Source organism: Oryctolagus cuniculus, chromosome 7, assembly GCF_051225735.1.
Source record: "Oryctolagus cuniculus isolate XC-2025 breed Fujian yellow rabbit chromosome 7, ASM5122573v1, whole genome shotgun sequence".
Taxonomy (NCBI): Eukaryota; Metazoa; Chordata; class Mammalia; order Lagomorpha; family Leporidae; genus Oryctolagus; species Oryctolagus cuniculus.
In genome coordinates, this window is record NC_142873.1 from 82,442,116 (window position 1) to 82,464,797 (window position 22,682).

At 40.4% G+C, this 22,682-nt stretch overlaps 1 protein-coding gene across 10 annotated transcripts in view; it reads right to left on the reverse strand.

Annotated features, from left to right (window-relative positions):
- LOC138843111 (guanylate-binding protein 4) overlaps positions 1–22,260 on the reverse strand; it is a 90,448-nt gene extending 68,188 nt beyond the window's left edge. For all 10 annotated transcript variants that reach the window (XR_016210940.1, XR_016210939.1, XM_089300405.1 and 7 more), the window contains exons 1-7: positions 22,085–22,260; positions 18,552–18,747; positions 8,501–8,628; positions 6,402–6,511; positions 5,999–6,195; positions 4,396–4,641; positions 1,909–2,189 (exon numbers count right to left, since the gene is read on the reverse strand). Coding sequence is in view for 8 of the 10 variants with exons in the window: in XM_089300405.1 (XP_089156531.1) it covers positions 1,909–2,189; positions 4,396–4,641; positions 5,999–6,195; positions 6,402–6,511; positions 8,501–8,628; positions 18,552–18,741 (1,152 nt within the window). In the remaining 2 variants the exon portion in view is untranslated. The remainder of the gene's footprint in view (positions 1–1,908; positions 2,190–4,395; positions 4,642–5,998; positions 6,196–6,401; positions 6,512–8,500; positions 8,629–18,551; positions 18,748–22,084) is intronic.
- Positions 22,261–22,682: the final 422 nt, after the last annotated feature.

The window sequence follows — 22,682 nt, forward strand, 5'->3', positions numbered from 1 at the left end:
GGAGTTTATAGGAATACATGCAATAATATCTCACTAATTGTTTAGGTGTATTTTGAACCAACTTTTGAACCCTTTATGAATGCTTTCGATGATGGCTTGAATTCATGAATATATAAGAAAAGAGTTTTTTGTTTGTATTTGAAAGTTACTTTTTTCCCTTTTTTTAAACTTTTATTTAATTAATATAAATTTCCAAAGTACAGCTTATAGATTACCATGGCTTCTCCCCATAACATCCCTCCAACCCGCAATCCTCCCCTTTACCACTCCCTCTCCCCTTCCATTCACATCAAGATTCATTTTCGATTCTCTTTATATACAGAAGATCAGTTTAGAATACATTAAGTAAAGATTTCAACAGTTTGCTCCCACATAGAAACACAAAGTGAAAAATACTGTTTGAGTACTAGTTATAGCATTAAATCTCAATGTACAGCACACTAAGGACAAAGATCCTACATGAGGAGTTAGTGCACAGTGACTCCTGTTGTCGACTTAACAAATTGACACTCTTGGTTATGGCATCGGTAATCACCCTAGGCTCTTGTCATGAGCTGCCAAGGCTATAGAAGCCCCCTGAGTTCACTGACTCTGATCATATTTAGACAAGGCCATGGTCAAAGTGGAAGATCTCTCCTCCCTTCAGAGAAAGGTACCTCCTTCTTTGATGACCCGTTCTTTCCACTGGGATCTCACTCATGGAGATCTTTCATTTAGGTTTTTTTTTTTTTTTCCCCCAGAGTGTCTTGGCTTTCCATGCCTGAAATACTCTCATGGGCTTTTCAGCCGGATCCGCATGCCTTAAGGGCTGATTATGAGGCCAGAGTGCTATTAGGACATCTGCCATTCTATGGGTCTGCTGTGTATCTCACTTCCCATGTTGGATCATTCTCTCCCTTTTTTATTCTATCAGCTAGTATTTGCAGACACTATTCTTTTTTTATGTGATTCCTTTGGTTCTTAGTCCTATCATTATGATCAATTATGAACAGAAACTGATCACTGGGACTAGTGAGATGGCATTGGTACATGCCACCTTGATGGGATTGAATTGGAATCCCCTGGTATGTTTCTAACTCTACCGTTTGAGGTAAGCCAGCTTGAGCATGTCCCGCATTGCACATCTCTTCCCTCTCTTATTCCCACTCTTATATTTAACAGTGATCACTTTTCAGTTAAGTTTCAATCCAACTGGGTTTCCTCAATACAAATTGAGAGACTCTTTTGCATTTTTACTTTAGGCCTAGATGGATAGAAAGATAAAATTTTAATGAAGGTGACTGCAGTCAATAGAATTAAGATTTTTCATAAGACTTCTCTCCTCTTAGTATCCACATTCCTCATATTCACTGGGTTGAGAATATGATATCTGTTACTCTTATGATTGGATCATGATATATAGCTAAAGTTGACTTTACAATCAAAGGAACGTCATTATCTAATCACAGGATGCCTTAAAAGTATTTTTCTCTAGTTGGTGTCAGAAAAGGAAACCAGAGAAATTAGAAACGAGAAGGCTCTGGTGCAAACTTTAAAGATATTTAAAGATACAGGGGTTCCCTTAGAAATTCATTATAGGACCAAGCCCATCTGACACCTTCTTTCAGTCTGTCTACACTGAGCAGTGCACCCAGTCACCCTGACATATATAGCTGCAAACGGAACTGCATGATTTAATGTGCACTGTTTTCAGCTGCTAAACTCATGATAATTCATTTTGCTGTACCAAATAATTAAGTGTCTGTCTTTTTAAAAAAAAGGGTGACCTGTAGTCCATAGAGCTCTTTCATTCTCAAGAATCAGGATGCCTTCTACTATGGTAGGGGGATGATCACAGGGTGAAAAGATAGACTTTAGGTGTCATCCAGAAAGGCTGTCGCTGGCAAGGATAGATGGTCAGATGTTTACCAAAAGGTTCTTCTGGAATTCCCCGGTATCATCCTTGAAGGAGTGCTCCATGAAGATTTCAACGGCTTCCCTCTCACAGGCTGCGTGCACGTCCAGCAGCTCCTGGAGCGTGTCTGTGGGGAGCACCAGTCGCTGGGCCATCTGCCTGCTGTAGTGCTCGGCTGCCTTCTGCACGGCTGCAGCATTCTCACGCTGGGCCAGAGTCGTCACTGCGTTCTCCAAGCAAGGGACGGCTCCGCTGTTGATGGTGTCTACGTACATCTCCACCAGACTGCCCAGCCCTGACGAACGCATAATGTTGAGGGAATAAATACATAGTTCACATTCATTGTTTTCACAGGATTTATGAATCAGCATCCCAAACATCAAATCCATTCTACTTATCTTGAAGTGTTCTTTTCCTGCTCCTCCTCCTTCCCTTCCTCCTCCTTTTCTTCTCGCTATCCCCCTCTGGCTTTTCCTTCTATTCTTCCTTTCCCATCTTGCTCTCCAAATCCTTCTCTGTATTACAACATGGTTCTTGTTTCTATTCACCCTTTCTTTTTTTTTAACTTTTATTTAATGAATATAAATTTCCAAAGTACAGCTTATGGATTACAATGGCTTCCCACCTAACGTCCCTCCCACCCGCAATCCTCCCCTTTACCACTCCCTCTCCCCTTCCATTCACATCAAGATTAATTTTTGATTCTCTTTATATACAGAAGATCAGTTTAGAATACATTAAGTAAAGATTTCAACAGTTTGCTCCCACATAGAAACACAAAGTGAAAAATACTGTTTGAGTACTAGTTATAGCATTAAATCTCAATGTACAGCATACTAAGGACAAAGATCCTACATGAGGAGTAAGTGCACAGTGACTCCTGTTGTCGACTTAACAAATTGACACTCTTGTTTATGGCATCAGTAATCACCCTAGGCTTTTGTCATGAGCTGCCAAGGCTATGGAAGCCCCCTGAGTTCACTGACTCTGATAATTTTTAGACAAGGCCATGGTCAAAGTGGAAGATCTCTCCTCCCTTCAGAGAAAGGTACCTCCTTGTTTGATGACCCGTTCTTTCCACTGGGATCTCACTCATGGAGATCTTTCATTTAGGTTTTTTTTTTCCCCCCAGAGTGTCTTGGCTTTCCATGCCTGAAATACTCTCATGGGCTTTTCAGCCGGATCCGCATGCCTTAAGGGCTGATTATGAGGCCAGAGTGCTCTTTAGGACATCTGCCATTCTATGGGTCTGCTGTGTATCTCACTTCCCATGTTGGATCATTCTCTCCACCGTTCTCCTTGATAGGTGACAACTAACTGAGCACCAAAAAGGAAACCTGTTAAAGTGAAATGAACACTATGAGAAACGGTGACTTGATCAGCCCTCACCCTGACTGTTGATGAGCAACTTGATATGTTATCCCTCTTAGTATTTTTTTTGTTTGTTCTACTTAATACTATTGGTTGAATACTGTAATCAATACACAATTCTTCTTAAGTGCTGAAACTTAGCTGAAAAGTGATCACTGTTAAATATAAGAGTGGGAATAAGAGAGGGAAGAGATGTGCAATGCGGGACATGCTCAAGCTGGCTTACCTCAAACGGTAGAGTTAGAAACATACCAGGGGATTCCAATTCAATCCCATCAAGGTGGCATGTACCAATGCCATCTCACTAGTCAAAGTAATCAGTTTCTGTTCATAATTGATCATAATGATAGGACTAAGAACCAAAGGGATCAAATAAACAAGACTAGTGTCTGCAAATGCTAGCTGATAGAATAAAAAAGGGAAAGAATGATGTATTCACCCTTTCTATTATGGTTCTCAAAATCATCAAAATTCAAAATTAAATCATTGATTTTAAGGGATATCATTCAGAGCTTCCTAGAAAAATTCTTTTCCATTTAAATTAAGTAAAATTTTATTAAACTATGAAAATCATGTACCTGATGTGTCTTCATTCCAAATAAAATGCTAGTCCACTTATTAAATACATCCTCTGGTGTTTGGGACCAGATACACAACATGTTCAACTAAGCATGAGCTCATATTAGCAGGAGACTATGGTTATATGTCCATGAAACCGACCCTGTCTGTAGGCATAGGTTTAATTTTTATTACCAATATCTTGATGAGGTTGCATTGGATTCATGGACTATTGTTTATGTTCTGACTGGTATTAATTTCGACAATATTTTAGGCTTCCTCACTGAAAAACTGATTTTCTATAGGCTTTCTCACTTGCAGATTGCCCCATTAATAGAATTTTGTGTTGTATCATATTTAGATTCACTTCATGAGATAATTGAGGCCTCAGTAATTCCCAACATAGAGAAAACTTAACTAAGCAACATCATTTGCAGGTGTGCTAGGAGCATCTCCTTCTCTATATTCCTATACAGAAGCAAATGAAATGATCGACAAGCCCACAGTAGAATCACAGCTTCATCACACACACTGATCTAGAGAAAGTCGTGTTTGACACAGAGGAAACTCACGATTTCCAGTGACAATGATTCCCTGTCTCAGGGTCTTGGTCTTCCCATGTGTGAAGATATAGGAGCAGAATTTTTCTGACTGCACCTTGAAATTCAATTCTAGTTGGTCTTCTGGCACTTTGTCCATATGGACCAAGACATTTTTATCATTTGTGGGCCAGTCAAAGACAAAGCACTTCCGTTCTGGAAAGAAATACCTGATACATTTTCTAGGCTTGTTGGAATTTTGGATTCTGGCATTCGTTTCTGTGAAATTATAAAAAAGATCATTCATTGAAGAGACAGCAAACAAAGGGCTAAGGACTTCCAGGAATCTCTGTGATATGGCAGCTCCCATGTCTGTAAATTGTCCTTTATCCAAATGTGCAAAGTAGTCATGCCAATATACACAAAGTGTGGAGAATCCTTTTTACACAGAGCTGAGACTCAAGGGAATTACTCTGTAGTGGAATGGAAGGTATCCACTTCAACAGAGAAAACATAGCACGGATCCTTTTTTTCTTGTGTTTTGTTGGGTAGAGAGACAATTTTCAAAAGATTTTGGAGAATCAATTAACAAATATTTTCAGACACTTATTTCAGACACATATTTCTACATGCAGTTTCATGTCAGAAAAGAAACAAGAACTTTAAAGTAATGCTGGAAATAAGGATGTGATGATTTTAAAACAGCATGAGAGCAGAAAACATTCAGGTCAATAGTGAAAAATGATTCATAAACATGACCAAAAATAATCTGCACCATTTATTATTTTGTAGCCTACTTTAGCAGTAACCTTCAATGTAAAGCTAATCTCAATAAAATTTGGAGACCACACTAACTCTCAAAGTCAGCTTGTATTAGAATAGACAGACACTGAAGAGGGATTCTGTGGCATATATTTTGTTCAAAATAAATAGCTATTAAAAGCATCAATAAGAAGGAAATAAGGGGATAGTCCCTCTAAATGCTATTACTTCTCTACTCTTCTAAATACAATCTGTGTAATAAATTGATAATACTAAACTGAACAAACATTGCCTAAGGATGAAGAAGTTGGTGTTATGAATAAGAAAAAATGACTGTATCAGTGTAGGCACATAGCAATATTTCTTCCCTGTACTATTGAAGATAAAACCATGCATCTATGAATGATCCAGCATTCAACAGTACTAAAACATAGCTAGTGAAAGTTCTTTTCAAGAAATAGGTCATTGGATTCATTTGATTACATAGTGATTCCGTGTTTAATAACTCCCAGGTTGATCTATATTTCTCAGAATAGAGTAAGAGAAATGCTTGAACTTACTAGGTATCACAGATAGATGAGTCTTAGAAGTAAAAGCACTTATTGCAGTTCTCACTTTTTTAATTTTACTGATTGGACAAAATTTGCTGATGCAACATTGAACTTAAAATTTCCTCATTGAGTTTAAATCTCATCCTCTAAAAATTTTCAATAATAATTTTTAAAATCATGCCCATCCATCAGTCACCAGTCATCATTAGCTTGGGCTTCAATCCAGTCTCAGAAAAAAAAAAAATATTTCAAGTGCCATTGGACAGTCCTGCTTGACCCCACCTTGTAACTAAATCAGCCATCCCCAGAGCACACTCTGATACCTGGAATCAGCTTCAAGGCATTCTCAAGGTACTCGTCTTCTGTGATGGGCTGTCCTTTCAAGTTCAGTTCCAGGGTGAAATCCCGCACAGCCCAAACAAAGTCTGGAAAGAAACTCACAAACTCTGCGGAGTCCTCTACCTCATCAGATGGGGGAGAAGATCTTGCCCTGATTAACTCTGTGAGTTCAGTAACAAAGCTGAAATCTCAGTTAAGGAAAAAAAAAAAAAAAACTACACCACAAATTCTACATCTCACTTAGAAACAACTCAGAAAAACACTCCCCTTTTCCCTGTGTCCACTCTTAATGACCCAGGAAAATTTAGTTACATAAAGAAGAAATAGTCTCAACTGCCATTCTCCTAAGCTCAGTGAAATATGGAAGTTCCATTTCTGGAAGGATACTACAGCTGCTCCAGGGCCTGGTGGTTGATGGTGCCCAGGCTGTTGTAGACAAAGGCGCTGCTCAGAAGCACGGCCAGGGCAAAGATCCAGGAGTCATTCTTAGGGTCTCCCTGGGAAGTCCATTAGAACAAGGGACTTACACATCTACTCTTCATTTACTCATCTGTCATTCATTTGGCTGCTTGTTCACACTTTGGGTATATTATAACTGAATATTAGGGTAAATAACAAATTTCAAATATAATTCAAAAATGAAATGCAGTCTTGATATATTAGGACCACACTCTGTATAGATATTCAAATAACTGAATGACACTGTTACTGTCCAAGTATTTAATAAAGTGCTTAAACACAGGTGTCTACTAGTAAGTATAGAAGTATCTCACTGTAAACTTTATTCTTAATGATTAATATAACATGGACACAAATCCTATGCAATAAGTTCAACAACTATTCACCAGCATAGAGCCTGCATTTGTTTTGTGCTTATGAAGTTCCATATGACAATTTTTACCTCCAGAATATGATGTTATAGAGCAAATACATGTCACTATATAAATGTAACCAAAATGATAATCCTCCCCATGAGTGGAATCCAAAGTTGTCCGAGACCAAACAACAAAACAAAGGTGAAGATACGGAGGCCTATGGATGTGAATAATTACTGTGAATTCAGAATGAGTAGGGATTCTGTGTGACTGGGATATGATGGCAGTAAATAGAAAATAGCTGAGATTTGAAGAGTTCATAGATAGAAAAAGGGTTTGTAAAGATGAAGGGATCCAGCAGGCAAAGAACTAACAGAGGCTAAGTTGGAACTTTCAGCTCATAGTCACATAAAGGCATTACAAAATTATCCCACTTGATGGAAGTGCTGAGTACACAGGCTGGAATGGGAGGGGAGGCTGGAAATGAGATTCCTGTCAAGACGTAGAAAGCATTACCCTATCACAGTATGAGTCACAAGGTCTGCCAGTAGTATCTTTTGCACCACTTTATATTTTGTTTTGCTTTGATCCTTTAACAAATTAAATTACATGAATAGGTTTATGGAAAGTATTATTTATTAAAAATCAATAGACCATATTGGTTATAATTACATAAAGATCAATAGTTTAAAACTGAATTTTTAAAATCAATTTCTAAGTTGGTGCTTTCTCCCATCATAAGAAAAGCCAAAGATCTATTGCTGCTTCTTGTAATTTAGACTGAGACTCATAAATAAATAAAAATAATGATTGTACCTAATACTATGAAGACAAAATGCTTAAAATCACCCAATACATGATTTTTTGTTGGGGGAGGGTACAGTTCATGGTTTCAAAGAAATTAGTTAAGAATTGATCATCAAAGCTCGGAGAGTTGGATTAAAAATCTAATAATAAACAGAAGCTTTTCTAAAGATGATTTAAACAGATTTCTTCACAGAAACCATATTTTCAAAGTCGCTACCTCCAACTCAATCAACCTCCCATTTTTTGTAGATTCAATTGATCTAATGGAATAGAACTTTCTCAGGAAGCTCTTGCTAACTCAAATGATTAGATTGGTTTCCCACTTTTTGCACTGGTGCTACTCTGTGTGTATTGTGTTGTAGTCTCTATAACTAGGCTTGACCCATTACTTTATTTACAGTTTTATCTTTAGTACTTAGTGCAGAGTCCTGGAACTGACTTGCTCATTTGTATTCATTAAATTAAATGATTACTCCAGCATTAAAAGTAAGAAGAATCTCTTTTCATCATATATCAAAGTGTTTGAGGTTACTAAGGAAGTTTGAAGAAACAATTTCACCTCTTTGCTCATTATTGGATTTGCATTTAAGAGAAATATGTCAGAAAAAGTGAAGTGATATGGCAAATTAAAATGTAAGAGCACAGGTGAGAGTAGAGAACATTCTGGACCTTACCTTTTCCACATCTCTCTTCATCACATATCAAAGTGCTTGAGGCTACTAAGGTAGTCTGAAGAAACAGATTTTTAACTTCCTGGCTCATTGTTGGATTTGCAGTTTAGAGAAATGTGTCAGAGAAAGTGAAGTGATGTGCCAGTTAAACTGTAAGAGCACAGTTGAGGGCAGAGAACATTGTCTGGCTTACCTTTTCCACATCGCCCAGGCCCTCAGTGTCCAGGAGGACCAGGGTGTGGTTTGGCTTGGAGGGGTGGGGCACGCACCACATCCAGATGCCCTTGGTTTCAGATTCTATGGTGGAGCCCAGAGGGAAGCCTGAAGGGAAGAGGACAATTAAAAAACCCTGAGAGCAGGCTGATGGGGTGGCCAGGGTTATATTCTTAGAAGTTTTGCTGAGAGAAACATGAAAGATACCCAAGACTACAAACACTATAATTCCTTGTAAATAAAGTGCCAAAAGAAAGACCAAAGTGCACTGATGTTAGAGTGTATACACAGGCTGTAGAACTATTTTGAAAAAGCAGAGCCATCAGGCAAGAAAAAGAAATTAAAGGAATACAAATTGGGAAGGAAGAACTCAAACTATCCCTCTTTGCAGATGATATGACTCTTTACTTAGGGGACCCAAAGAACTCTACTAAGAGACTATTGGAACTATGGAATAGCTTGGCAAAGTAGCAGGATATAAAAATCAATGCACAAAAATCAACAGCCTTTGTATACACAGGCAATGCCACAGCTGAGAAAGAACTGCTAAGATCCATCCCATTCACAATAGCCACAAAAACAATCAAATACCTTGGAATAAACTTAACCAAGGACGTTAAAGATCTCTACAATGAGAATTACAAAACCTTAAAGAAATAGAAGAGGATACCAAAAAATGGAAAAACCTTCCATGCTCAAGGATTGGAAGAATCAACATCATCAAAATGTCCATTCTCCCAAAAGCAATTTATAGATTCAATGTGATACCAATCAAGATACCAAAGACATTCATCACAGATCTAGAAAAAATGATGCTGAAATTCATATGGAGACACAAGAGACCTGGAATAGCTAAAGCAATCTTGTACAATACAAACAAAGCTGGAGGCATCACAATACCAGATTTCAGGACATACTACAGGGCAGTTGTAATCAAAACAGCATGGTACTGGTACAGAAACAGATGGATAGACCAATGGAACAGAATAGAAACACCAGAAATCAATCCAAACATCTAAAGCCAACTTATATTTGATCAAGGATCTAAAACCAATTCCTGGCTCTTGGCCCTTCTCTCCTGATCGCTCTCAGTTTCTCTCTCTAGCCTCCTCCTCTGGGCTCTTGGCTCTTGGCTCTGCTCCCTGCTCTCTCAGTCCTTCTCTCCTGCGCTCTCTTGGCCTCTCCTGGCTTCTCTCCTCTCTCTTATCCCTCCTCTGTCTCTCTCTCACAGTCTCCTTCTCTCTTTTTCCTTTGCTGCCCCTTCACTCCGGTCTGTAGGGTGTTCCCCAATAAACCCTTTCCCTTACTCCGGTGTCCGGTGTGCTTTGCGACAGCTAATATTAAGATATAACATTGGTGCCGTGACTCGGATAGCCTCATATTGGTAATCCAGTGTCCCCCAGTGCTCTGGGGTCCTGGATTTCTGCCGGTCACAAAGCACACCTCTGGAACTCTTTCCAAGCCACTGAACGCTCTGCGATCTCCATCCACACATCGGCCTTCCAAATTTTGAGGTAAGACATGGAATGAAAATCCCTCACGGCGACTTCTATTTGAGTGGTGGTCTACTGTCGGATACTCGCCTGACTACTCTCATAAAGGTCGTAGCACTGGACTCTAGCCACCACTCCTACTTCTACTTAAGGCCTTTAGCCTCTACGGACACTGTGTCCAGGCAACAGTGGGTGCGAGTGACGACTCCATCTCTGTTCGCCTCTTTACAGGCGAGGCCCTGGGCTCCAGCGGGCACTTGGGTGACGACCCCGCCTTCTGTTCCCACATTCTTTCATTAGTCAGATAGCGGGAATGCAAGGACGCTTGCAATCCACGGATCTGACTCTACAGGTCACAATGGGAACTCTTCTCTAACCGCGTTCCGTCTGATGGTCCCTCTCAAATTGGCCCCAGCCCTCAAAAAGTGGCCCCTCCATGGTGGCGCATTTGGCCCTGAGGGATCAGAAGTCGGAGTAGTTTGACCCTGATAACATCTTATCACTTCCATGAGCGGTCGGGAAAATGGAAGGAGATTCCATATGTTCAAGCCTTTTCCTATCTTCGAACTAAACCTTCCCTGTGTACTTCTTGCTCTCCCACTCAGGTCCTTCTGGTCTCCAAGATTTGCACTAGGGGTCAGAGGCCTGAGCAAAAAATCCTTTCTTCTGCCCCATCCTGTTTCTGCCACTACCACAGCTTCCTTTGATCCTGCAGATGACTTCCTCCCTAGCTCCTATCCCCACTCACTGTATCTCCCCCTCCCACCTAGGAATTCTTTATCTCAGAGCCCAAAGTCTACTATCTCTGTCTTATCAGTTTGGGAATGGCTGTCTTCATGGTTTTCAACTGGTCTTTTGTCCCTCTCCTGTCCCAGTCTTACCATAAGAATAGCAAGGGAATGGTAGTCCCATCCTTTTGGGCTCCCTGCTGATTGAGAAACAAATTAGGTATCCCACCCTTTTGAAGGCTCTTGTTTTATCTTGAGCAAGGAAAACAGGCAAAGCAGGTTTCCTGCATGGACCTGGCCCACTGTAACTAATTTTTCTTTGAATCTAGGAAGATCTACCTAGATCTACCTTTAAAAATACTGCTTTGTAAAATGCTGAACTTATTTTGCAATTTATTTTGACAGGTTTCTGGGTAATCAGTACTCAATGAAACAGCAATGGGTAATTAGCACTTGTTTTAGATGAATGCAATTTTAATTTCAATTTAATTCAGATAAAAATATATCAGCATCCTAAGTCATTTAAGTGTAACTGCTAATTTAAATTGGGTAAAACTTTTGTATACTCAACATATTATAGTCTATAAAAAACTATTTGGGTTAGCTTACAAACTGTCTATGAAAATAGTTCAACACTGTTTAAAGTAACTCAGGCTAAAACTTGATGCATTACCTTAATCTTAATTTGAAGATTTTTAACAGTTTATCTCAAAATGTAAATCAAGGACATTGGCAGATGGAAAACATCACAAGTATACTAATCTATTCCTCTTTAACATAAAATTGAAATCTGATCCCTCTGTTAAAGCAATGTGCTAAAGTAATCTATTATATTCTCTTAATGTCTGTTAAATTCTAATTGTTTAAAAACAGCTGAATTTTTATTAAGAGCTATGGGTTATTTAAATATGTGCTTATTTTCAAACATTTAAATAATTACCTTGTAACAATGATCAAATTTGGTCTATATTATGTTATGATGTTAAAGAATCTTACTTCAACCAGATATTTTGGATTTTGAGCCTTCTTGACATTCTTGACAGGCATTCAAAAAATCAAAGTTTCAAATAATTTGGACTCTGAAATTTCCAGTAAATTCTGGACTTCGGTTTTTCCAGTTCGGGCCCAACTGAAAAAATCGAAGGACTTATGTCTCTCATCTTGTAGAGACACCAATTAATCAGGCTATTTGTATTATATTAGAAGTACTGTCAAGATGTGAAGTGGTGCTAACTTTTAAGTTTCTATAATATAAAATGGCACTAATACAAATGTCAGAATTAAAAAGTCTAATAATCTTGTGTTACTAGACATAATGGTTATCTTAATGAGAAAGCCCCAGAGGCCTAAAAGAGTTCCGTGCTTTGTAAAATCCTACAGGTGCTTTCAGAAATACTGTGTGCAGTAAGCAAATGCCTCTTATTGGTTAATGAGTTTATAATATTAAATGTGGCAACTTATAATCTTTTGTCATCCACAGTTTGGTATATCAGATTTGTTGCTCATAAAACTAAAGCATTGTTGGTTCTGTGTTTAGCTGTCTTCTTATAGGTTCTGATGAACTTTTTCCAGCCACATGTATTGTATTCAGTACTTTGGGATGACTCTGTAAACAGATGAAGCCAATAATATATTAAAGGTACCAACTGTGAGAAAGTATGGTTGGCTGAGGTTACTAAAACAAAAAGTAATTCAAATCAATTGGTAATTTACAAAAGCAATTAGATTTTTTAAAAAAGCTATTAAAACTGCTTTATTGTTCTATCTGTCATGTTGTATGTGTATACATATTGTATGTCTGCATGGGAAAATTTACTAAGAATTTTATTTTAATTAGCTTATAGATAAGATTGTCCATAAATTTAAACAGCTAAAATAATTCAAAGATATATTTTAATTCATGTGACCTGAATCTCTGTATCATATGTTTTAAACTTGTTGATAGAAAGAAACTAAAAACATTTTATATGCTTGTGCTGAAATTTGCTGGTTAAACAAGTTACATCATGTTAGATATTTAAGAGATGCTTCCAAATATATGTATTAATATTTATGGAAGGCATTGGGCCTTCTGGTAAATGTTTTCTTAAGTTGTTATCTAATGGTTAAAACTGCTTTCTAAGTTTTCATGTGACATTGCTATTGTCAGTAAGCGATCTGAGACTGGCATCCCTATTTCTCTAGTCTAAGCCCAACTTGTTCTCTCGTTTCTCTATTCTCTTCGAGGTAGGAAACTAATTCTATTATGAAGGAATCTCCAAGATTCAAAATTTGATTTTAGATCTTATAAAAAGAGATGGCTAACACATTTCTGTAATAGCATAGCCAAAATAAGAGCTTAAATTATAATTTCTTAGCTAGATTTACTTCGCCATCAGCGAGGTAAACAGTAAACAGGAAAGCCTCCCTTTCAGAAGAAAGGGAAAGAAAGTTTTAAAGTGAGAATATAGTTTTCCTCATGGGCATTCTCTGTCTCAACATAAACTACTACAGAACATGCCTGTGACTACCAACTTCTAGTTTAGGCCACTGAAGATTAGAGATGGGACTTGAGCACCCCCTTGACTTGCATCCTCTGGTCTGCTTTAACAAAAACCAGGAGGAAAAAAAAAAAAAGCTAGGCATCAGAAGCAATGGGTGGCAGGCCTGTTAATGGCTGCTCTGTACAGTGGTCTGCCCTCAAGGAGACCCAACAGGCCAGTCCACTGCAGTGGCTTTCAGTGTGGAAAGCCTGGGCTTCAGCAGAAGTCAGTTTATGAAGAGCCCTGGGAGCTCTGCAAGCCAAGAGTTGGGTCACTGGAAATGGACCTGCCCTGGAGTCGAAGGATGTCCAGGTCAGAGCCACAGATCATATTGGCTCTAAGCGGAAAAGCCCTTCACTCAGCCCAGCTTTCAAAGTGACCACTGCAACTGAGGAATTGGCCAAATAGGGTCAGTAACATTGCAGGCAGAACTGTATATTTCCTGTTGGAGTTGCCACTTGCTTTACCTGGCCAGCTCTCCTCCCAGGCCAGCTAGGTAATGCAAATCAACAGGGTGCCTTCCCCAAGGAGGATCACACCTCCCTTAGGGTGTAGGCTATATGAAGAGATAGATGAGTCTAAGCCTCACAATTTACAAGGCTTTAAAGCCCACCCGATTATTTTCAAGCCCCTTCTGTCAGGTTCTATTTGCCTCTCAATCAGAAAACTTATTTTTAGCTTAGACAGCACCTTTCTTAGGTTCTCTAATAACAACTCTGTCCTCTGTATCTAGCCCACTTGAGCCTCATTCCTTTGTAACCATAGCCTCTACTCTACCACCAATGGCTCTACTCCCAACCTGTGTGTACTGATGGTCCTCTTCCCCACTTAGTGTTGTATGACTGTTCAGAATTTCTCTACAGACAAACCCCACTACCTGCAAAAGTTAGTGGCCTTTCTCCCAGTCTTGCTGGAATCAGCTTTAAGCAACATCCATCAAACTGTCCTCACAAGGGTCCAGAGACCCCCTCCATTTCCTCTCTATAAAATCCTCTTACCTGGTTAATGCTACTCTTAGGATCATTGGTTACTACTCTCACCCTGTCTTCTATACTAAGAATGTCTAAGTGTTTACAGCAGGTGATAATGGAACAAACGAAGGCCTTCAGCAACCAGGCAGTCAACCAAATGCTGCTACAGGGATATACTCGGCTCCCCACCCAGGAGACAGCGGCCTGAGACATTGCCCCATGTCAGCAGGAAGTAGCTCTAAAGACAGATCATCGTCCCTCTACCCCTCTTGGACTTTTGGGACTAATGTAATCCCATACAAACCTTGCTTTATAAAAAAACAAAAGAGGGGAATGTTAGGAAACTGGCGCAGTTTTAGCCAGGTGGCTGCATGGCCCAGCTACCTGAGCCAGGCTCCACCCCCATCCTAATGGGATTGGCTGCTCCTGCTTCCCTGCCCACCCTCAGGCAAAGTTTTAAAAGGGCCTGTTCCTGAACACGTGCTCTCTTGGCCCTTCTATCTGGCTCTCTCTCGGTTCCTCTCTCCAGCCTCCTCCTCTGGGCTCTTGGCTCCTTCTCTCCTGCACTCTCTTGGCCTCTCTTGGCTTCTCTCCTCTCTCTTCTCCCTCCTCTGTCTCTCTCTCTCACAGTCTCCTTCTCTCTTTTTCCTTTGCCGCCCCTTCACTCGGTCTGTAAGGTGTTCCCCAATAAACCCTTCTCCTTAAAAAAATAATAAAATAAAACCAATTCCTGGAGTAAGGACAGTCTATTCAATAAATGGTGCTGGGGAAACTGGATTTCCATGTGCAGAAGCATGAAGCAAGACCCCTATCTTACACCTTACACAAAAATCCACTCAACATGCATTAAAGACCTAAATCTATGACCCGACACCATCAAGTTATAAGAGAACATTGGAGAGACCCTGCAAGATATCGGCACTGGAAAAGACTTCTTGGAAAAGACCTCAAAAGCACAGGCAGTCAAAGCCAGAATAAACTATTTGGATTGCATCAAACTGAGAAGTTTTTGTACTGCAAAACAAACAGTCAAGAAAGTGAAGAGGCAACCGACAGAATGGGAAAATATATTTGCAAACTATGCTACAGATATAGGATTAATAACCAGAATCTACAATGAGGTCAAGAAACTCCACAACAAAAAAACAAACAACCCACTTGAGAGATGGGCCAAGGACCTCAATAGACATTTTTCAAAAGAGGAAATCCAAATGGCCAACAGGCACATGAAAAAATGTTCAAGGTCACTAGCAATCAGGGAAATGCAAATCAAAACCACAATGAGGTTTCACCTCACCCCAGTTAGAATGGCTCACATACAGAAATCTACCAACAACAGATGCTGCCGAGGATGTGGGGAAAAAGGGACACTAACCCACTGTTGGTGGGAATGCAAACTGGTTAAGCCACTATGGAAGTCAGTCTGGAGATTCCTCAGAAATCTGAATATAACCCTACCATACAACCCAGCCATCCCACACCTTGGAATTTACCCAAAGGATATTAAATTGGCAAACAAAAAAGCTGTCTGCACATTAAAGTTTATTGCAGTTCAATTCACAATAGCTAAGACCTGGAATCAACCCAAATGCCCATCAACAGTAGACTGGATAAAGAAATTGTGGGACAAGTAGCTATAGAATACTATACAGCAGTAAAAACAATGAGGCCGGCCCCGCGGCTCACTAGGCTAATCCTCCCCCTAGCGGCGCTGGCACACCAGGTTCTAGTCCCGGTCAGGGCGCCGGATTCTGTCCCAGTTGCCCCTCTTCCAGGCCAGCTCTCTGCTGTGGCCAGGGAGTGCAGTGGAGGATGGCCCAGGTGCTTGGGCCCTGCACCCCATGGGAGACCAGGAAAAGCACCTGGCTCCTGGCTCCTGCCATCGGATCAGCGCAGTGCGCCGGCTGCAGGGCGCCGGCCACGGCGGCCATTGGAGGGTGAACCAACGGCAAAGGAAGACCTTTCTCTCTGTCTCTGTCTCTCACTGTCCACTCTGCCTGTTTAAAAAAAAAAAAATGAAACCTGGTCATTTGCAAAAAAATGGAGGAATCTGGAAAACATCATGCTGAGTGAATTAAGCCAGTCCCGAAGCGAAGAATATCATATGTTCTCCCTGATCGGCCACAGCTAACCAACCACAAAAAAGGAAACCTGTTGAATTGAAAGGGACACTATGAGAAGGAGTGACTTGATCAGCCCTTGTCCTGACTGTTGATGTACAATTTAATACTTTATCCCTTTTAGTATTTTTTTTATTCTGCTTAATACTATTGGTTGAACTCTGTAATTAACACACATTTATTCTTAGGTGTTGAAATTTAACTGAAAAGTGATCCCTGTTAAACATAAGAGTGGGAATAAGAGAGGGAGGAGATGTACAATTTGGGACATGCTCAACTGTACTTGCCCCAAATGGTGGAGTTAGAAACGTGCCGGTGGATTCCAATTCAATCCCATCAAGATTGCATGTACTAAGGCCATCTCACTAGTCCAAGTGATCAATTTCTGTTCACAATTGATCACACTGATAGGTCTAAAAGTCAAAGGGATCAAATAAACAAGACTAGTGTCTGCTAATACTAACTGATAGAATAAAAAAGGGAGAGAACGATCCAACATGAGAAGCAGAATACACAGCAGACTCATAGAATGGCAGATGTCCTAAAGAGCACTCTGGCCTCAGAATCAGCCCTTAAGGCACTCGGATCTGGCTGAAGAGCCCATGAGAGTATTTTAGGCATGGAAAGCCAAGACACTCTTGCGGGGAAAAAAAAAAAAAAAAGGACCTAAATGAAAGATCTCTGCAAGTGAGATCCCAGTGGAATGAACAGGTCATCAAAGAAGGAGGTACCTTTCTCTAAAGGAAGGAGAGAACTTCCAATTTGACTATGGCCTTGTCTAAATAAAATTGAAGTCAGCAAACTCAAGAGGCTTCCATAGCCTTGGAAACTGATGCCATAATCAAGAGTGTCAATTTGTTAAGTCAACAAAAGGAGTCACTGTGCACTTACTCCTCATGTGGGATCTCTGTCCTTAATGTGTTATTCAATGTGAAGTGATGCTATAACTAGTACTGAAACAGTATTTTACACTTTAGGTTCTGTGTCGGTGCAAACTGATGAAATCTTTACTTAATATATACTAAATCGATCTTCTGTATATAAAGATAATTGAAAAGGAATCTTGATGTGAATGGAATGGGAGAGGAAGCGGGAGATGGGAGGGGTACAGGTGGGAGGGAAGTTATGGGAGGGAAACCATTGTAATCCATAAACTGTACTTTGGAAAATTATATTTACTAAATAAAGGTTAAAAAATAAAAAATAAAAAGCAAGAGTGGAAGGAGTGTGCCTATGAAACTAAAATTTCAGGAGCTCTAGTTAGAGTGTAAGGAGGTATTATTAGGACAGTTTGGTGTCTGTGAAGTTTTGTTTCTTGATCCTGATTACATGGGCATTCACTTTATATTTAACTTTATGTATATGTGTATATTATATATTCTTCTGTATGTGTCGTAGTTCAAATATTAGAAAAAATTTAATATAGAAAGAGAAGGGAATATAATTTATTACGTCATGAAGCAAAACAGAAGGCATTGTAGCTCAATTTTAATATTCAATGTACATTAATTCTATGAATGTTTCTGAATATTTTCAGAATTTTATATGCTACTTGAATGAAACATACAGTTTGTGAGAACAGATGTAAGAGGAAAAAAGAAATAATAACTATCGTTCATCTCCTGAGCAAGTTATAGTGGGAGGGATCAAGAGGATCAGAAGGAGGTTGGAGCAGTAGTTAGGATGCTATTTGGGACAGCTTTTTCTGATATCAAAGTGCCTGAGTCCAAGTTTCATCTCTGCTTCTGATCCAGTTTCTCAGTAGTGCATAGCCTGGAATGCAGCAAGTAGCAACTCAAGTACTCAGGTGCCTGTGAATCCTGGATAGAGCTCTAGGTGCTTGTGACCTGGCCCATCCCCAGTTGTTGAGAGCATCTGGGACTGAAAGAGCAGATGAACGATCTCTGTCGGGCTATTTTGCTGCCCTCAAAAGAAATATAAATAAATGCTTAAAAGGTAAAGAAAATGAAGTGGAGTTGATCTTTTGAAAGACATAAGGAACTCCTCATTAATAGGCTAACTAATAATATTTTCTGGATACATGTGTGGTTGAGGTTGTAAATCTGGAGGGGACAATGAGAAGTTTTCTTCTTTGCAGGAGTCATGCTCTCCTTTCAGGTGACTCTAGACAAGGAATCATCAGCCTATGTTGTCACTGGTGCCAAGCTAATGACCCCTGTTCCAGGCCCACACTCACCATGGTTCTGTCTTGCCAGGCGATTCATGAGATAGGATTTTCCTGTACGGCATAATCCCACAATGGCCACCACCACCACAGGTTGGGATATCTGGTTAAGAATCTCCAAAGCTATGGGATTCACTTTCAGCTGCTCTTCCCAGTTTTCCACTAGACAGATGGGGGTCTTCATGGTGATATCAGTCGCCATGGTAACCTGTAACCCAAAAAAGTCATTGAGTAATAAAAGGATCCTGAAGCTGTTCCTATTGGTTATTCAAGTGTAATGCATGTCAGCTTTCTATTTATGCTCTGTATATGTCAACCTACAAAGTTTTATATATCTTTAAAAGAAAAATAACTCATCTAGAATGTCAACACCTGGTTACAGGTACCTTATATACCTTACTTCATGATTTTTACAAGAACTCTAAAAAAGCATTGCTCCAACTCTGGCTGTTGACTATACACAGAGTTGAGAGCATTGGTTACCAAAAAGAAAAAAAAAGAAAGAAAGAAAGAGAAGCACAAGACCTGTGCAGCAAACTCAGCAGTTAATATACTTTGGGGTTTCTGCAGTTCTTTTGCTGCTGAGCCTCATCATGGCTGCATTGAGGATAAGCTATGTTGTTGTGAAAATACACCAGTGTGGCATTCCTAACAAGAAGGCAGTCAGAGAGTATTTTTTAAAGATTTATTTATTTATTTTAGATGCAGAGTTACTAAGAGATGGAGAGACAGAGAGAAAGGCCTTCCATCCACTGGTTCACTCTCAAATGGTCGCAGTGGCCAAAGCTGGGCCGATCCGAAGCCAAAAGCCAGAAGCCAGGAGCCTTTTCAGGTCCTGCATGTGGGTGCCAGGGCCCAGGGACTTGGGCCACCTTATGCTGCTTTCCCAGGTGCATTAGCTGGGAGCTGGATCCAAAGTGGAGCAGCTGGGACTCCTCAAACCAGTGCCTATACCAGATGCCAGCATTGCAAGCAGTGCCTTAACCTACTACTCCATGGCACCAGCCCCAGTCAGAGAGATTTGGATGTCACTTATCTTCTCAAAAACAATGCTAAGCAGCATTTATGTGTTCAATAACTTTACTAGTGGTGTGGCCACCAGAAGGATTACTAACTTCTCTGCATCTCTGTTTCTTCTATAAAAGAGAAATAGTAAGCAGTGACAATCTAGTGGTCATTAAATAGCTCTTGAAGTACTCCTGAAACCATGCCTAGTTTACAGTGATTCCTATATAAACCATGCTTGAAAATAGAGTCTAAGGTAGCATGCAGATATTTCCTGAAGGGACGTGAAGAATTGGCTTTGGACAGAAATAGCAACACTAGTCCCCAGGATAAAAGCAAGCAGAGGGCACAGCCCATGGTGAGGATGAGCAGGCAGGTGCTGACCCAACAGAAAGGCTGACAGAGGGAGAATGGATCAGCCAAGAGGAACTCAGAGCTGTCCTGGGATGAACTGCCAGGGTTGAAAGTCTGGGTTTAAATCACCCATTGCCCATACTGTGAAACCGTGCTGTGTCCAAAATATGGGCTCAACCAAAATGTCCATCATCATATGAAAACATGGTATACACACACACACACATATATATACATACACTATCATACACACACACAAACACACACACAATGGACTATTGTTCAGCTATAAAAAAGAATACTATTCTGTCATTTCCATCAAAGTGATTGCAAATGGAAGACGTCATGTTGAGAGGAAAAAGCTGGACAAAGAGATAAGTGCAGCATGTTATCTCATGTACGTTGGAGCTAAAAAACAAAAACTAATACTAGGACCAAAAAAATACTAGAAATGGCTGTATGTACCAGTTTTGCTGCAAATATACTGTTATCAAACTTTGTTCTATATCAAAAATATTGTTAAAAATTCTATATCACTATAGTTTTCATAATCTGGGATTATTTTAAAATTCACTTTTCATGAGTGAAATTAACATTTTTTCATTTGATTATTGTTTATAGCCCTTGCCTATCTTCCTGTGAAATAAGTTCTCTTTTCTTTTAACTTGTTGAACTCTTTATTTAATATAGCATTATGCCTTTGACCATAATGTAAGTTAACAGTGTTATCTCAAACCTTCAAAGAAAGAGAGAGAGGGAGGAAGGCTGGAGGATAAGTATCATTATATTCTTAGAATCCTACCTGTGAACTATGTCAAATCTGCTCTCTTTATATTAATGTCACAATAAAACATTTTTAAATCATCCATAGCTTGGGGGGAGACCTTACAGTTGGACTTCATCTTTGTAAATTTCTCATCAAGGTTACAGGTAAGCAATAATGACTGCCTGATTTGCTACTGTAATACTGAGAAAAAGACACTCACTAAATTTTTTTAATATAAATGATTAAAATCCTTTTACCACAACAAGAAAGTCTGAAAATGTATTAGGATACGCCTCCTTGTTCTTTAAGTTGAAATTACCAAGAAATAATAACAATCCAAGATCTGTTAGAAAAACAAACAAAAGTTTTTAATAACCTTTCTTTGTATAGTTTCTCTACTTGTGTACAAGTGCTTGGGAGCAGAATTGGGCAGTGAAACTGGAGCTGTGCATTGTGTATTTGATGCAAAGCATTCTGAGCTATGTAACCAATGATTTGCTTTTACTTTTTAACAGGTTCTGGTGGTGCAGGTTAAGTGAGCTGTTGCTGACATCTGGGGAGTGAACCACTGCGTGGGAATCAGTCTCTTTCTCTCTGTCCTCTACCTCTTAGATGCTTAACCAAATCCTTTTTTAAAAATTATACATATTTTGTACCATGTGATGCTTTGATATATGACACATTGTGCAATGGCCAATCAGGTTAAACATAACTACCTCATGATACATTTATCATTTCTTTATGGGGAAAACCTTCAAATCTTTTCTTCTAGATTTTTCTACTTTTAAGAAAAATCTTTAGTACACTATCAGTATCACCCTACATACTGCAGAACACTAGAACTGCTTACTCTTATCTAAAATAACTTAGTACCTCCTAAATTGCCTTTGCCCACGCTTTCCTCCCAGCCGCTGGAAACCACCATTACACACTTAACTGCTGTGAGATGAATTCTTTGATTCCACAGGAGTGTGATCGCGGTGCACTGGTCTTTCTGTGCTGGTTTACTTCACTGAGCATAAAGAGCTCCAGGAGCAGGGTGGCGGGAGGTAGCCACCCCACAGCAGCGCCTCTGCCAGGTGCTGGATTTGGGTCCTAGAAAGGACTTCAGCTCCTTTGCACATAAGCGGGTAGGATCCTTCCCTTCTTGTTCTACTCAGAGCTCTTTGCTTGCAGCCCAGATTGGAAACCCTAGGAGCAGCAGGGCATCCTGGGCACAGCAGGCACAGGGCTGCAGCCTCTAAAATCCATTGAGATACTAAGGGGTCCAGAGAAAGCCCCTGCCGGCCTCGCACCAGGCCTGTGAAGTCCTCCTGCTGCCTGCGCCCACCACTCCTAAGTAGGCTGCGCTAGGAATTCATGGTGGTCGCCCTCAGTGAAGGGAAGGGGCCAAGGAGAAGAAGCACCTCCTCGCACTTACCTGACCAGGGCGCCACAGTCAGGGCCAAGTTCTCCTGTGCCTGCGCTCACCACTTGCCATCGCTCCTGATCTGGCTCCTCCTACACACACTGTTAAGTTGAAAACCACCGCTGTTCTCACCACCCAAATAAGGGCTGAGTGGAGGACAACCGAAAGCGAAATCATATGCTTTTCTTGGTAACGGTTGAGATGTTTGCTGTATTTTGCAGGTGGACAGGAAATCGTGGTTTCTAGGAAGAGGGGGTGAGGAAGTCTTAGGCTTCCAGGTTCTGAACCGCTGTGCCCCTGCTAATCCCTGAAGGAGCCCCTGTCCCTCTGTCCATTTTAGCACCCTTCAGTCAGACAAGAGCAGCCTCTGCCTCTAATGGCCACCACAGACACTGCCTGGGTAACACGCACACTCCTGGGCAAGCTGACCTCCCTGCAGGTCAGGGGCTTGCACAGGGGCCTGCAAGGAAAAGCAGTTCATCCTCCTGAGATCCAAACAGGAAGCACCTGGCATGGAGCCCTAGTGCAGGTGCCTGCTCTGGCGGCTGCTGGGGATTGCTGAGGAGACACAGGCAAGCAACCAGCAGACCGCAGAAAGGGCCCCTTCACA